At 33.5% G+C, this 12,232-nt stretch overlaps 2 protein-coding genes across 3 annotated transcripts; both read right to left on the bottom strand.

Annotated features, from left to right (window-relative positions):
• Window positions 1-1,895: 1,895 nt before the first annotated feature.
• On the bottom strand, window positions 1,896-3,739 carry LOC145052909 (dynein beta chain, ciliary protein). Of its 2 annotated transcripts, none has more exons than XM_079000827.1 (3): window positions 3,477-3,734; window positions 2,675-2,799; window positions 1,896-2,326 (listed from the first exon to the last, which is right to left on the bottom strand). In XM_079000827.1, exons 1-3 carry the CDS (start codon window positions 3,628-3,630, stop codon window positions 2,039-2,041), a joined length of 567 nt encoding a protein of 188 aa, XP_078856953.1. In that variant the 5' UTR covers window positions 3,631-3,734; the 3' UTR covers window positions 1,896-2,038. The 2 variants fall into 2 exon arrangements, with proteins under 2 accessions (XP_078856953.1, XP_078856954.1); XM_079000828.1 differs by having other exon boundaries at window positions 2,192-2,326; window positions 2,680-2,799; window positions 3,477-3,739.
• Window positions 3,740-6,765: 3,026 nt separating this feature from the next.
• Window positions 6,766-8,977, bottom strand: LOC145052908 (Bax inhibitor-1 family protein). The gene is made up of 4 exons (XM_079000826.1): window positions 8,597-8,977; window positions 7,848-7,961; window positions 7,577-7,734; window positions 6,766-7,177 (listed from the first exon to the last, which is right to left on the bottom strand). The coding sequence occupies exons 1-4, from the start codon at window positions 8,850-8,852 to the stop codon at window positions 6,971-6,973; spliced, it is 735 nt and encodes a 244-aa protein (XP_078856952.1). The 5' UTR covers window positions 8,853-8,977; the 3' UTR covers window positions 6,766-6,970.
• Between the last annotated feature and the right edge of the window lie 3,255 nt (window positions 8,978-12,232).

The following is a 12,232-nucleotide window of genomic DNA, read 5'->3' as shown; positions in this document are numbered from 1 at the left end:
AAAACCCTAACTTATTACAAGCTCTTAAACCCCATAACTCATGCATGGGTGAAAGGAAAGGATCAAGATCACATTTTTATGACCACAAACGCTCCAAAACATTTGAAAGGACAACCCATTTGGTCTAGTGTAGGCCATACTCATATACAACAAGATTATGGGACCAAAATGCACAAAACTCAAGAACTAGCAAGATCCGATGAAGTATTCATCAAGTTCATAACTTTCTACCTTTTGAAGGTTGCTAATGAGATCAAAGTTCCAAAGTCACAAAGCCTAATGCTCCTCAAATACTCTCCAATGGACTCTTTTCTTCAAGGATGAACACAAACACTAAAAAAACTCAAAAACTCTCAAATGGAGATTAGGGTTTGCAAAGGCTCGTTTAAGAGGATGGAGGCTGAAGGTGGAAGGGATTGATGAGGGTTAAGTTGCTTAAATAGGGCTCAAAACCCCAGATTTAGGGTTTGCACAACTGACGAGTACGCCTTGTGTACCCATTGAGTACGCCGAACATACTCATGAAGACCTACGTTCCTTTTAATGAATTACACCATGTGTAGGCCCAAAGTACGCACGACGTAAGGACCACTTTTGTAACAATTTTTTATACTTTAGATAATAATGGAAATACCATGTTAGATGGGTGTTACATTAACGATCTTTATATTTACGCCATCGTATTTGAGTCTACTACAATTTTCACTTATAGATTAATCTCGTTAAAAAGTAATACATTTTTACTTACGATTTTATAAAAAAAATGTTCATACATACATTTATAAAGAACACATTGATATAAAGATGGTAAGTAAAAATAAATTATTTTTTTAACGGGAGTAATCTAAAGAAAGTTGTAGTAGGCTCAAATACAAATGTGCGGATATAAAGATCGTTAAAATCTGAGATCATATGAAGAACCTATGATGTTTAGAACACAATACCTAAGTCAAACCATAAGACCTAAGCAACCGAGGTTGCGGTGGCCATAAACATCAACAACCCCGAACACCTTATTAATTATTGTCCCATGTAGGATGCCGTGAGAAAAACTTAAAGAAATTGGTCATAAATACTGAATGTGTACAAAAACAACAAAGATATTAAAGACTAAATGTATACAAAGTGAAAAATATATTATATTGTTAAGTCAATTTTTTCTGGTTTACCTGTAGTAGTCGATCATAAAGATTGATTAGCCGATCGTAAGGATTGAATATGTGCAGTTTAACAACTTGAAGGGGTAAATATAGATGAAAAAAACATTAGTAACCAAATATATACAAATTGAAAAAAATATTACTCTTTTAAATCATTATTCCTTTTATATATCACTTATCACTGTGGACATCTTTTAATAGACTTCTTTATAGTAAGTTAGGTATTCAACTTGATTATATCCGAATCGAACGGATGGTTGTCCTGACACTCCCCAAAATAATATTATTTAAAAAGTTAAAAATATCAAAATGGTCATTAACTTCTATTAAAAAGGGTATTGGGTATTGGGTTAAAGGCGTATAGATCATTTAATGTCCACACTAAAACCAATCCAAAACTACTTAAAACAAGTCATATTCCATTTCAAAAGGTTACAATCCGACCCACTTTCAAACCAGGGCAGTTTATAGTAAAAAAAAAAAGCGACACAAGTTACTCCTTTTGCCTACGTTGTTAAAATACATTTTTTTCCCCATATAGTATCAATGTAGTTACATTTCTTTACCCATAATGGAAACACACTTTGCCTTTGAAAACAAGTACATTACCCATATTAATAGCAAAAGTAAAATACATTGCTATTTCCCACAATTTGCCTTTAAAATATAATAAAACAATAAATTATCAACCAAACAGGTTTTTGTATTTTGTATATGGAACCATAAATCCCAATAAAAAACAAACAAAAACATTACATAACGATTAGAACCACAACAAAAATCCAAGTTTCTCTGAGTTTTTATTTAATATATGTATCCGCCCATGAAAGTACAATGCTATAATAATCCGTCAATCTTCTAGAAAAAAAAAAAGAAGGTTACCTTGGATCCCGTTTTGGTTTATTCAGAAATTCTGGTGGAAGTGAAAGAAACTGAACAGCCCGTTGAACTTGAGAAACATCTAAACGGTATCTTTTTGCTATTTGGTTGACATCCATAGGCCCATTATGGTCTTCGGCTTTTCCTTGATATAAAAGGATGATGTGGCGAAGCTGGCCTACATTTAGGGTGCCCGGGGCAGCTGGTTTGTGTTCATATCTGCCCGATTCTGGAGTTGTGTTTCTTAGCTTTGGCATTGGTCTATTGTACTTGTCCACCACATATGCCTGCATACATAGTATTTTCAAGGTTTTTTTTTTCTTTAAGATAAATGAGGAAACTGGACTTAATGGGAAAGTCTTATTTCCTTGACTTTTTGCATCAAGTATGGATGATATTTTGGCATAAGGCAAACAGATCTTATTCCTCCATCAACTATTTCATGTGAATCTTATGCATCATTAGATGTGTTTTAAGTTTCTCTTAGTAGTGTAAGTTGAAGGCAATGAAAGTTTTCATTTTTCAATCCTAAAAGCAATATTATGATGATGTACAATACATTCCAAGAAAAAGCATGAGTTGAGAGGAGATCTAGTGATCTACAGCAATATATCCAACAAGTTTTGTCAACTCACCTCACCTGTCTCCAGTTTCCCTCCAGGTTTTGTTTGAATTCGGCCAACCATCTTGTTAAGCATGGCATCATATTGAGAGTCACGTTCTTCAATTACATCATCAGCACTGTTTCTTGGTGGAACATCTAATGACATAATACACATCAGGAAACAGTATCAATTACATAAACAATGTCTATAAGCTTCAAACATAATAGAATTCTCATGTAATATGTTAACTTCCTGAAATTTGTATGCTTAATCATCCATAACAAAGTTCTAAAGATGCAAATTAAAAAACAAAATCACATCAACTCTGGATTTGACAAGGTATTTCACTGCCATTAGTCAACTTGTATCTAAAATTACAGCCTTACAAACAAAGAATGATAATTATGAAGCTAAGAAAACCACACCTACGAAAACCCAGAAAAAAGACAGAAGGGAAAAAATTATGACACTATGATACCCGAAATTAAGTTTATTTGCCGTGATTTATCTGCTTAACAATCCCCTTTTAAGTACTATATCTTCCCCAAAAGCTTAATCATTAAGAACCTTCTAGTTCAAGTTTACGAACGAAGAACCCTAACCAAAGTGATAAAAATCTCAACCCTGCGCTACCCTAACACGATTTGCTACTTCTCTATAATGAATATTGTAAATGTATAACAGGCGCATTCACAATGCTTTATATAGTATCGGCGATGTTGAATATTCGTTGGTAAAATTTGAGGCACAAACTTTCAGAATCACTCAATGTCCAAGCGAATGTTGACTCCAATTGAGATCAAGTAAGAATTTAACTTAAAAATTCACTTACCAGATATAGGGTCAACATTACCACCGCTGGGAAGATTATTGTTTACAGGAGCCACCGGTTGGCTACGATCAAGTGGCTTATTCAGCTGAGACGATGAAGATGGAGGTGCAGGCGTACGGATCCTTCCAGATGCTCGACGAAATGCCTGACCCATTATTTTCTATTTGCGGCGGTGTTGTTGATGCCGTGATGCTGTACATGTATTTGTCGCTTACATACGCGGAATTTAGAAGTCCACGTAATAGTGTTGTTGATGCCTTCAATCGTGATGCTTACATGTATCTATAATTTTTTTTTTAGAACGAACACATGTATCTATCATTCAACTACACAAATGTTGGTCAAGCCAATTTATTTTTTGTACCGATTGTCTAATTAGGCTATGTTTGGGAATTAGCCGAAAAGCTAAATTATAAGTTATAAAATAACTTAGGCATATGAAAATTTGAGTTTTCTTATAATTAAAAAATCTTATATTTAAGAGAATTAAACAAAAAAAAATCAATAAGCTCATTGAAACATTGTAGAGCTTGTTGTTTTACTCCAAAATATATTGAGATATATGATTGTGTTGCACCTATATGATATATACTAACATTATATATATTTAAAATATTTGTCGACTCAACCATGAAAGTTATCTTGATTTTTTATTTTTATTTTATTTCCATGTCGTAGCGATTCGTTGTTTACTTGAAACATTATGTTTGATACATTTATTGTATACTTCATTGAACCAACTCAATATCTAAACCAGTATCAAATATTAATAATACAAAGGTCATAGCGAAACACCTACTTTACATGCTAATAGAAATATTAATTTATTTAGAACATTTAAAATATTTTTAAAATAAGTCGCAGAATTTTGTCTCAAACATTCATTTGATAAATACAAAATCTAAGAGTTAAGTAATTTTAAATACGTGGTTTTAAGTATGATGGTGTCCGATTCAAATATAAGTTTAAATAAACTATAAAAGTTATGTCATTCTTAAATATCCAAGTTGCTAATTCCTAATCTTCGACTTCATCAACGAGTACATATCAAAATAGTACCTTACACTTGGAAAACCTAGTTAGTAATATGGGAATTCAACTATAAAATAGAATTGGATAACGGTAATAACCTAACTCTTAAGACCATCTCCAATCTATCTCTATTTTTCCCCCAAAAATAAATATATAAATAATATTTCATTCAAATCCTATTATATTTTTACTTTATTTTTTTATCCCAAAAAGTATATTCCTAGTTTATTCAATTCTTCCAACTTACATAGATTGTTAAATGCACTCCTTCTATTAATTTGGTTTTAACAAATATATAATCTATATTTTTTTCATTACAATAATATTAAACAAATAAGATTATCTTTATAATATTACAAATACATACTTTTAAATAAATATTATACATACATTTATATATATATTAGACATACACACTTTTAAATAAATAGTATACATGCATATGATATCATGTTCGTAAGATACATTTTAATTATAAGCTTTCGTAAATACGTTATTGTGATCGTTATTTTAATATGTATTTAAATATTTATATGAATTCGATAAATAAAAATAAAATTTATTTTTATGATTAATTAATATAACTTATTATATAACAAAATATTATAAATAAATATTATATTTAAATTAAAACTAATACATAAAATAAACTAGAAATATATAAATATATAAAACGAGAAACTAAAACCGACAGCTAAAGCTTCATCTCCATATTTTGATAAATGAATAGTAATACTCCATATATGGGGTAATACTATTCGCATCTTCAAAAATGGGGGAAGAAAGATGGTAGGGTTACGGAAGAATATGGGAGAAAATAGAGGAAAAAAATAGTATTTGGGGTGGGTTGGAGATCTTTAAGTTTAGATTCCCAAAAACATTTGAAAAACTTTTTTCAAAATACCAAACCTTTTCCATATCTTACAGACAATATACAACAAAAAATAACTTGATCTTGGAAAGGCCTATGACGTGTCGTTACAAATGAATGAAATGTCATACAAGTGTGTGTACTATCTTATTGATGAGATATATCATGAGTTATCTATATTTTTCAAATCGTTGACATGTCCAAACGACGATAAAACGATTAAAGTTTAAGATGAACCAATAAAGCATTTAGGATGGATATGGAACGAACATTTGGTATCCTTAAGACTCGTTGACAAATATTCAAACTCCAGACACTGGCATGTGACCTCAAAAGATTACAAAACATAATTTACGCATTCATCATATTACATAATATGATTTTAAAAGATGAAGGAGAAACGATATGCCACTACGATGAAAACAAAATTTTGTCATCCTTCGAAGGAGTACATATTGGTACGCAACAATACATTGCAAAATGCAAACATAAGAGAAGTACATGACCACAATACACATCACAACATACACGTTGATTTAGTGGAACATATTTAGCTAACATCGATCTCGTCGACGAAAATTTGTCTATGGATTTCTATAAGAATAAAGATGAAGATTGAGACATGCATCTTGCTGAGGATTCGAACACTCAGACAACAATATGGATGATGATTCCGTGTGATTTAGTATTTTAATTATTGTTACGTTTTAGTTTCTTATTTAATTTAATTATGTAATTTTTATTTTGAAATAATGAAACTATGAAAGTCAGATAAATACACCTCATAGTGGTGTTACCGCACATCCATCAATGTCATATAAGCTTCATTGCACTATGTAGTGGGAGTACACGGTTCAGCCTTACTTATGGACGTAATTCCACTAGTTAATCACATATGTTCTCTAGTCATACAAGAACAACAAAGAGATATCGGTGTAAAGCAAGCTGCAAATTTGCCAGTGGATTGGCTTTTAATTTGCAAAGTAATAGCACTACACATAATAACAAAACTCATACATCACATAATCCAAATTACAAGAATTTCATTAAGAATCGGTCATCATTCTGTATTCATTGCAAACAGAATGACCACTCTCAAGACAAATGTCACCGTCACGTCTCTATGGATTCCCACCAGGTTTTATGTCAAATCACAATTTCTTTAATAGTCATGTACATGTTGATTCAATCTCTATTTAATTAGCAATCGTTGAATCGGTTTTTCACTTTCATTTCCTTCTTACGTTTCATTTCTTCTCTTCCAATAGATTCAAAGAAAATACGATATGATATGCTTTCACCTTGGCTTGTTCCACCTAAATGCAATTTTCGTCCCATTAACATAAATCACATCCATTTTTTGCCTCATTTACACAAAAACCAAAATGGAAGTAACACACAATAATCCGATTAAAAATGTATACATCTTGACATCACATTACTTACAAATTGCTGGGAAAATATGAAGTGTATCAGAGTAGTAGATAGAGTGTATACCAGAATATACTATACTGTCTTTTATAGTTTCAAAAAAAAAAAGATAGATGGCCAAGTGCTCCTGCAAACCACTTGTGGGACTCACATATCTAATTCAATTGTCTCCTTGCCTCAGCATGCGTAGAATTGACAGGAAGAGATTTAGTATGTCCAGATAAAGAGTCACTGATGCCCAAATGTACTCATCATATGTAAATCGCTTGATTAAGTTCTCAGTGTCATAGATTATGTATCCAGAAAACAAAACCGCACCAAATCCTCCAAATATCGCGTTTGTTGTGGGCCCCAGTGGAAAGAACACCTGGCATGGCATCATCACAAATCCATAAATAAATCAGGCAAAATCTACACTAGTTAAATAAATACAGTCAAGTGAAACAATTGCAGCCTTTAAGGCTGTGCATATTTCTTACACACGACAAGCTTTCTAGGGCTATTATCTATGATGAGGATGAAAAGGCCATTTACGTCTTTTTCACAAATGAGAGATCAAAAGCGAATAATTGCAATTTTGTCTCAATGACATCCATCTGAGTCTAAGTCCTAGTCCAATACAAGCCATCTATGTAGGGCATTAGGATGATAAGGATGAAAAGGGCATTTATGACTTTTTACACTAAAAAAAAGGCATCATGTGCATGTCTGTGTGTGTGTGTGTGTGTGTGTGAGAGAGAGAGAGAGAGAGAGAGAGATAGAGGACCTGCATGAAACTAGTGACAAGGAGAATAACAAGACTAGTGAACAAAATTGGACCCAAAAAGCTGAAGTCTTTGCCCTTCTTTGATGCCCAGAAAGTGTAGGCAGTTAGAGATGAAACCACTGCAGAGGTCAAAACTAGAGCTTCCAGCACAATCTTTCCTGTATCATTAATTTCAGATAAATTTCATTTACAGGTCAAACTTACCTAAAATTTAAAAAATGAATATCGAAAATTATAGATGAAGATCTTGTATAAGGTAAAGAATACGAACCATCTGTGTTGGCACAGCTCACACCTACAGTGAGACTTAGGGAAACTGTAAAGAGTCCAAGGAACACCAAGTTGAGTGGATGCTTTTGTTGATACACATGCAAAGGCCACAAAACTGCAAAAAGATTGCAGGCATTTCAATTCTCAAGGAGACAGAAATCAAGATTACATAATTATATAAAACCCTCAATATCTTTGGTTAAAGTTTATAGCCATTAAGAAAAGAATGATTAACCAAAGTTCTTGGCCAAAACCATGAATGTGATATGTATTTCAATTCTCAAGGAGACCTAATTTATGAGCATCTATGAATAGAGGCTCTCAAAAGGATCAAAACCTTATGGTCCAAATGGGCAAATTATGATCATCAATTCGTTGACACTGGGAACCCCAGATTAGACGAACCAAAATGCAATATCTTTGGTTAGGGAAGATAGAGAAGAAATGGGAATTCGATTTATACATAGGTCAATTTTGAGCACAGATCTGAAACCACTCCTCAAAACAACGAAAAAAACAAATTCAGTATCATAATGGATATAGAAATGAGATCCACACACAAAAATCAATAATAAGGAAAAAGTAGTAGGCGATTTTTTTAGATCTGGAGCAATAGGGTTTTGAAAATAATATCTAGTGAATTCTTATAAGATATAGAAAAACAAAACGAATTAAGTGAAATCAAATAAGTGAAACATAAATCATGAACGAAGAACATGATAGATAACTTTGAGATCGAGGGATGCGTACGGATGAATGGCAAGAAAACGAGAAATAGCAAGAGGCCGGAATTTCCACGGAGGAGATCGTTGATAGGAGCATAGAGGACAGTGAGGCAAGAGACGGCGGTGGTCAGAACCATCTGGGCGGCAAGGATTCCGTAAACCTTACGGATGAAGCCCCAACGAAGTTGGTTTTCTCCATGGCTGATTCCAGGGTAGAGAGTTCCCTGTTCGATGTCCCCTTCGTGATCGTCTTTGGTGTTTATCCTTGTGAATTCAAACATTTTTGCGATCTTGATTTTCTGTTACTCTCAAAGTCTCCGCCTATACCCTATATGCTTTGAAAGATGGGAAATAGGAGATACGATGACCAAGACTAGTGGAGTTTGCGTGAATGAGTCGTGACGAAGGGAATGTTGCTTCGGTAATTGTAGAAAAAATTTATATCCAATCCATTTCGTTAAAAATGTTATATTTTACTTTTTACCTATTTCATAAACTTTTTAAAGTAAAAACTGTTAAAAAAAAATAGTATTATTGGTTTGTTGTTTTCTTCCGAAAAAAGACAAGATTACAAAAATGGTCGTTGTGTTAGTCAAAATTATATGCTTTTGGTTTAAAAACATTTGATAATACATGGGTAATACATGGGTGGTCTAATTTTGAAAAGGTGGTGTGATTTTAGTCCTTATGGTTGTCATTTTTTGTAGTTTTAGTCTAAATCCTACTAAAATGATAAATATGTGATTTTGATTCTTTTTTTAAATTTCTTTTAATTATAATATTTTAATTTTAATTTTAAAAATACCAAAAAAGAAATCTCATCCACCTAACCCCTCCCAAATCATATCCTACCCCACCTCCTACTTCCACATCATCAATCTCTTTCTATTCCAAGACTAAGAAAACACGCAGATGTCCAAACATGCACTCAAAACACACAATCAAACTCAAATCATTCACGCCCCTAGTTATGTTCCTTCTTCTCCTTCACTAGATGCAAATGCCAATTAAAAGAAATAAAGACGAGGAATAGTTACAAGTCAATATCAAAAAAACAGTCTCCTCTTCTTCCATTTTTTTTCCTCGAGTTACAGGTATTCAAGAGAAAGAGGAGCAAGTATGTGATGGTTATTTATCGCTCTTCTTCTACTTCTCTTCTTAATCGAGCTCTTCCTCTACATGCCCCTACCCTTGTATTTCCCCAGTCATCGCCATGAGAGCATCTTGCCACCGCCGTCCCTATTTGTTCATTACCACCCCGATCATGCTTGTTCATCAAGGTTGTTGTTGCTTGTTTATCATTATCATCTCCTTCACATCCTTTAAGGAAACAAATTTTAGATTCATTATAAATCCCAAAGAAGATCAATTCAAACCAATGAAGATAAAAAGAACTTACACCCAAATTCATGAAACCAAAACCTAATTAATCTACAAGTTAAGCCATCCAAAGTTTTAATGATCAAAATTTAAACGGAGGCCATTAGTTCCCTGAAAACAAAGCACACGATGGTTTTTCTAAAAACCAATTTCGAAACCCCACTTGCCAAAACGACCTGTATCACCACCATCGCTTTCGAATCCAGTGTAAACCTAGCCTCACTTTCGATGTAAACCCAACTTCACATTTGGCATGAAGGTTCCTAGCTTAAGGCTCTAACAGAAATTGTGAATACGAAACCACCTTTAGAGGAAGAGAAGTATGAGTAGATGCAATCCCTAATTTTCAAAAATGGAGTTCATGAGGACTTGGAATCTGGTAACAATTTTAAAGTCGTCTGGTGTATGTGAGCATAACAACGACACAAAAGTTCAATCAAACACCATCGAATACCAGAGATTGTAGAGGAGACGGAGCCACCCATGATAGAAGAGAAGTTTGATCATACACAAGCCCAAGTTTTTAAAAACAAAGCTCAGGTGGACTTAGAATGTAGCACATGGTTCTTGGTATGTATTATGTTATTAAATCTTCCTTTATTTTTGTATTTTTGGCCTTGGACTCGGCGAGTCGAAGGACTGACTCGCCAAGTAGAAGCGGGATGAGGTGCGGGGTTTAAGTTGCGGACTTGGCAAGTCGAGTCCCGGACTCGGCGAGTAGCCGTTGTTTGGACAAAAACCCTAATCCAGGGGTTTGCACCCTATTTAAATGTCACACCCCAAAACCAAGAACGGCGGAAACGTTCCGGGGTGGAGGACGTCATGTACAGTATCACAACAGTGTAAAGTAGTAAATAAGCAACAACATCATCCATTGCATTATAAGTAAAGTTTTAATACATGTGTGTTCTTTCATTGTAATAAGACACCAAAAATATACAATCAAAATAAAAGACGAGACTTGTCTGTGCTCCGTCTTCTCAAAAACCTGGCCATCGTACATGTCTACTGGTGACTTGAGAATACAAGTTATTTTGAAAGAGAGTATCAGCTTAAGCTGGTGAATTCATAAGTATTTAAGTGTCATTGTCTGGTTTTGAAAAGCTGTTATGAATGCCATGTAAATATTTAAATGAAGAAGTTGATGTAAGTATGAAAAACCCTAGAAAATCCCTTATTTCCTATTAGTACGAGCTGTAGTCTTCTACCAAGACCCGAATGTTTTGTAAGTAAAATGATAGTTTTTCCTTTCTATTGACTAGTACTAAAAGTACTTAGTCTAACTCCTCGTTTATGTGATTGTATCACAAAATAAAGTAAATAGGAAAAGTACTAATGTAAGTGTTATCCGGAGGTAGTAGGGCTAACACGACATCGTGGTAAGCAAAATGAATAACCTAATGAACATACGAAGATTGTCCAATTGTCCTCTATAGCAGCAGCAGGGAGGAGGAAGGGTTAGTCCCGTAATTGACTCCTAATATAAGTAGTAACCGTAGGCATCCGTAGATGTTCATCACCCACTGGTGCTAACAGATGGGTTCCAGAATGGTTAGTCCCGTCTAGACATCCCGTCGAACTAGGATAAGCAGGAAAATTTACACAGAAGGTACGAATAAATCTTCCTCGTAACTCTAGGTACAAGTATCCAGGTAAGTGAATACATGATAATGTATCTATGTAATGGTACTCATGTAATGTATTCATGTAAGCGTGTTCATGTATCAAGTAAGCATATGTAAACGGACTCATGTATCATGTAAGTATATGTAAATGTACTCATGTATCAGGTAATGTAATGGTATAGACTCATAAATGAACTGACTCTTGTGTGATTCCTTGTAATAGAAATAATGGTTGTATCTTCTAACTATCGCTATGATAATTAACTGAAAGATAATTGGTTGTTCAGGTAGTTTATACACCCTTACTACACAAGAGTGTGGGAAACTGAATGAAGGATGAAAACTATAATCTCAAAACATTTATATAAACATAAGTGTATAAGTATAGTTTTGTTTCAAGAAGGTAAAAATAATGGTTTTGTAAGATATCTAAGAGTTTTGAACAATAATTAAGAGTGACTTGATGTCATTTTAATAAACATTTCAAAACTAATACTTTTGTTATCAAGGTATTTTAAGATAGAAAACCATTTCATGTATCACATTTTGAAGTATGTGAAATCTACTGGGTGAAAACACAGTTATAAAATACATAAGAGTGATTTAATAACATATTGTTTTCTACTTGTATTCCCCCCATTAAAGCATTTAAAATC

Source organism: Lactuca serriola, chromosome 5 (genome assembly GCF_051521515.1).
Source record: "Lactuca serriola cultivar US96UC23 chromosome 5, Lser_US96UC23_V15, whole genome shotgun sequence".
In the NCBI taxonomy this organism is placed as follows: domain Eukaryota; kingdom Viridiplantae; phylum Streptophyta; class Magnoliopsida; order Asterales; family Asteraceae; genus Lactuca; species Lactuca serriola.
The sequence above is the reverse complement of the archived record's forward strand: the minus strand, read 5'-3'. Positions and strand labels throughout refer to the sequence as shown.

Bases quoted from the DNA above. Each gene is read 5' to 3' on its own strand.
- LOC145052908 (XM_079000826.1), bottom strand. From the start codon at position 8,852: ATGTTTGAATTCACAAGGATAAACACCAAAGACGATCACGAAGGGGAC. The intron at 7,962-8,596 runs GTACGCATCCCT...ATCTTTTTGCAG, and splicing joins CGTTTTCTTGCCATTCATCC to TTTTGTGGCCTTTGCATGTG. The intron at 7,735-7,847 runs GTTCGTATTCTT...TTAATGATACAG, and splicing joins GAGCTGTGCCAACACAGATG to GAAAGATTGTGCTGGAAGCT.
- LOC145052909 (XM_079000827.1), bottom strand. From the start codon at position 3,630: ATGGGTCAGGCATTTCGTCGAGCATCTGGAAGGATCCGTACGCCTGCA. The intron at 2,800-3,476 runs GTAAGTGAATTT...TTATGTCATTAG, and splicing joins TAATGTTGACCCTATATCTG to ATGTTCCACCAAGAAACAGT. The intron at 2,327-2,674 runs GTGAGTTGACAA...CTATGTATGCAG, and splicing joins GGAAACTGGAGACAGGTGAG to GCATATGTGGTGGACAAGTA.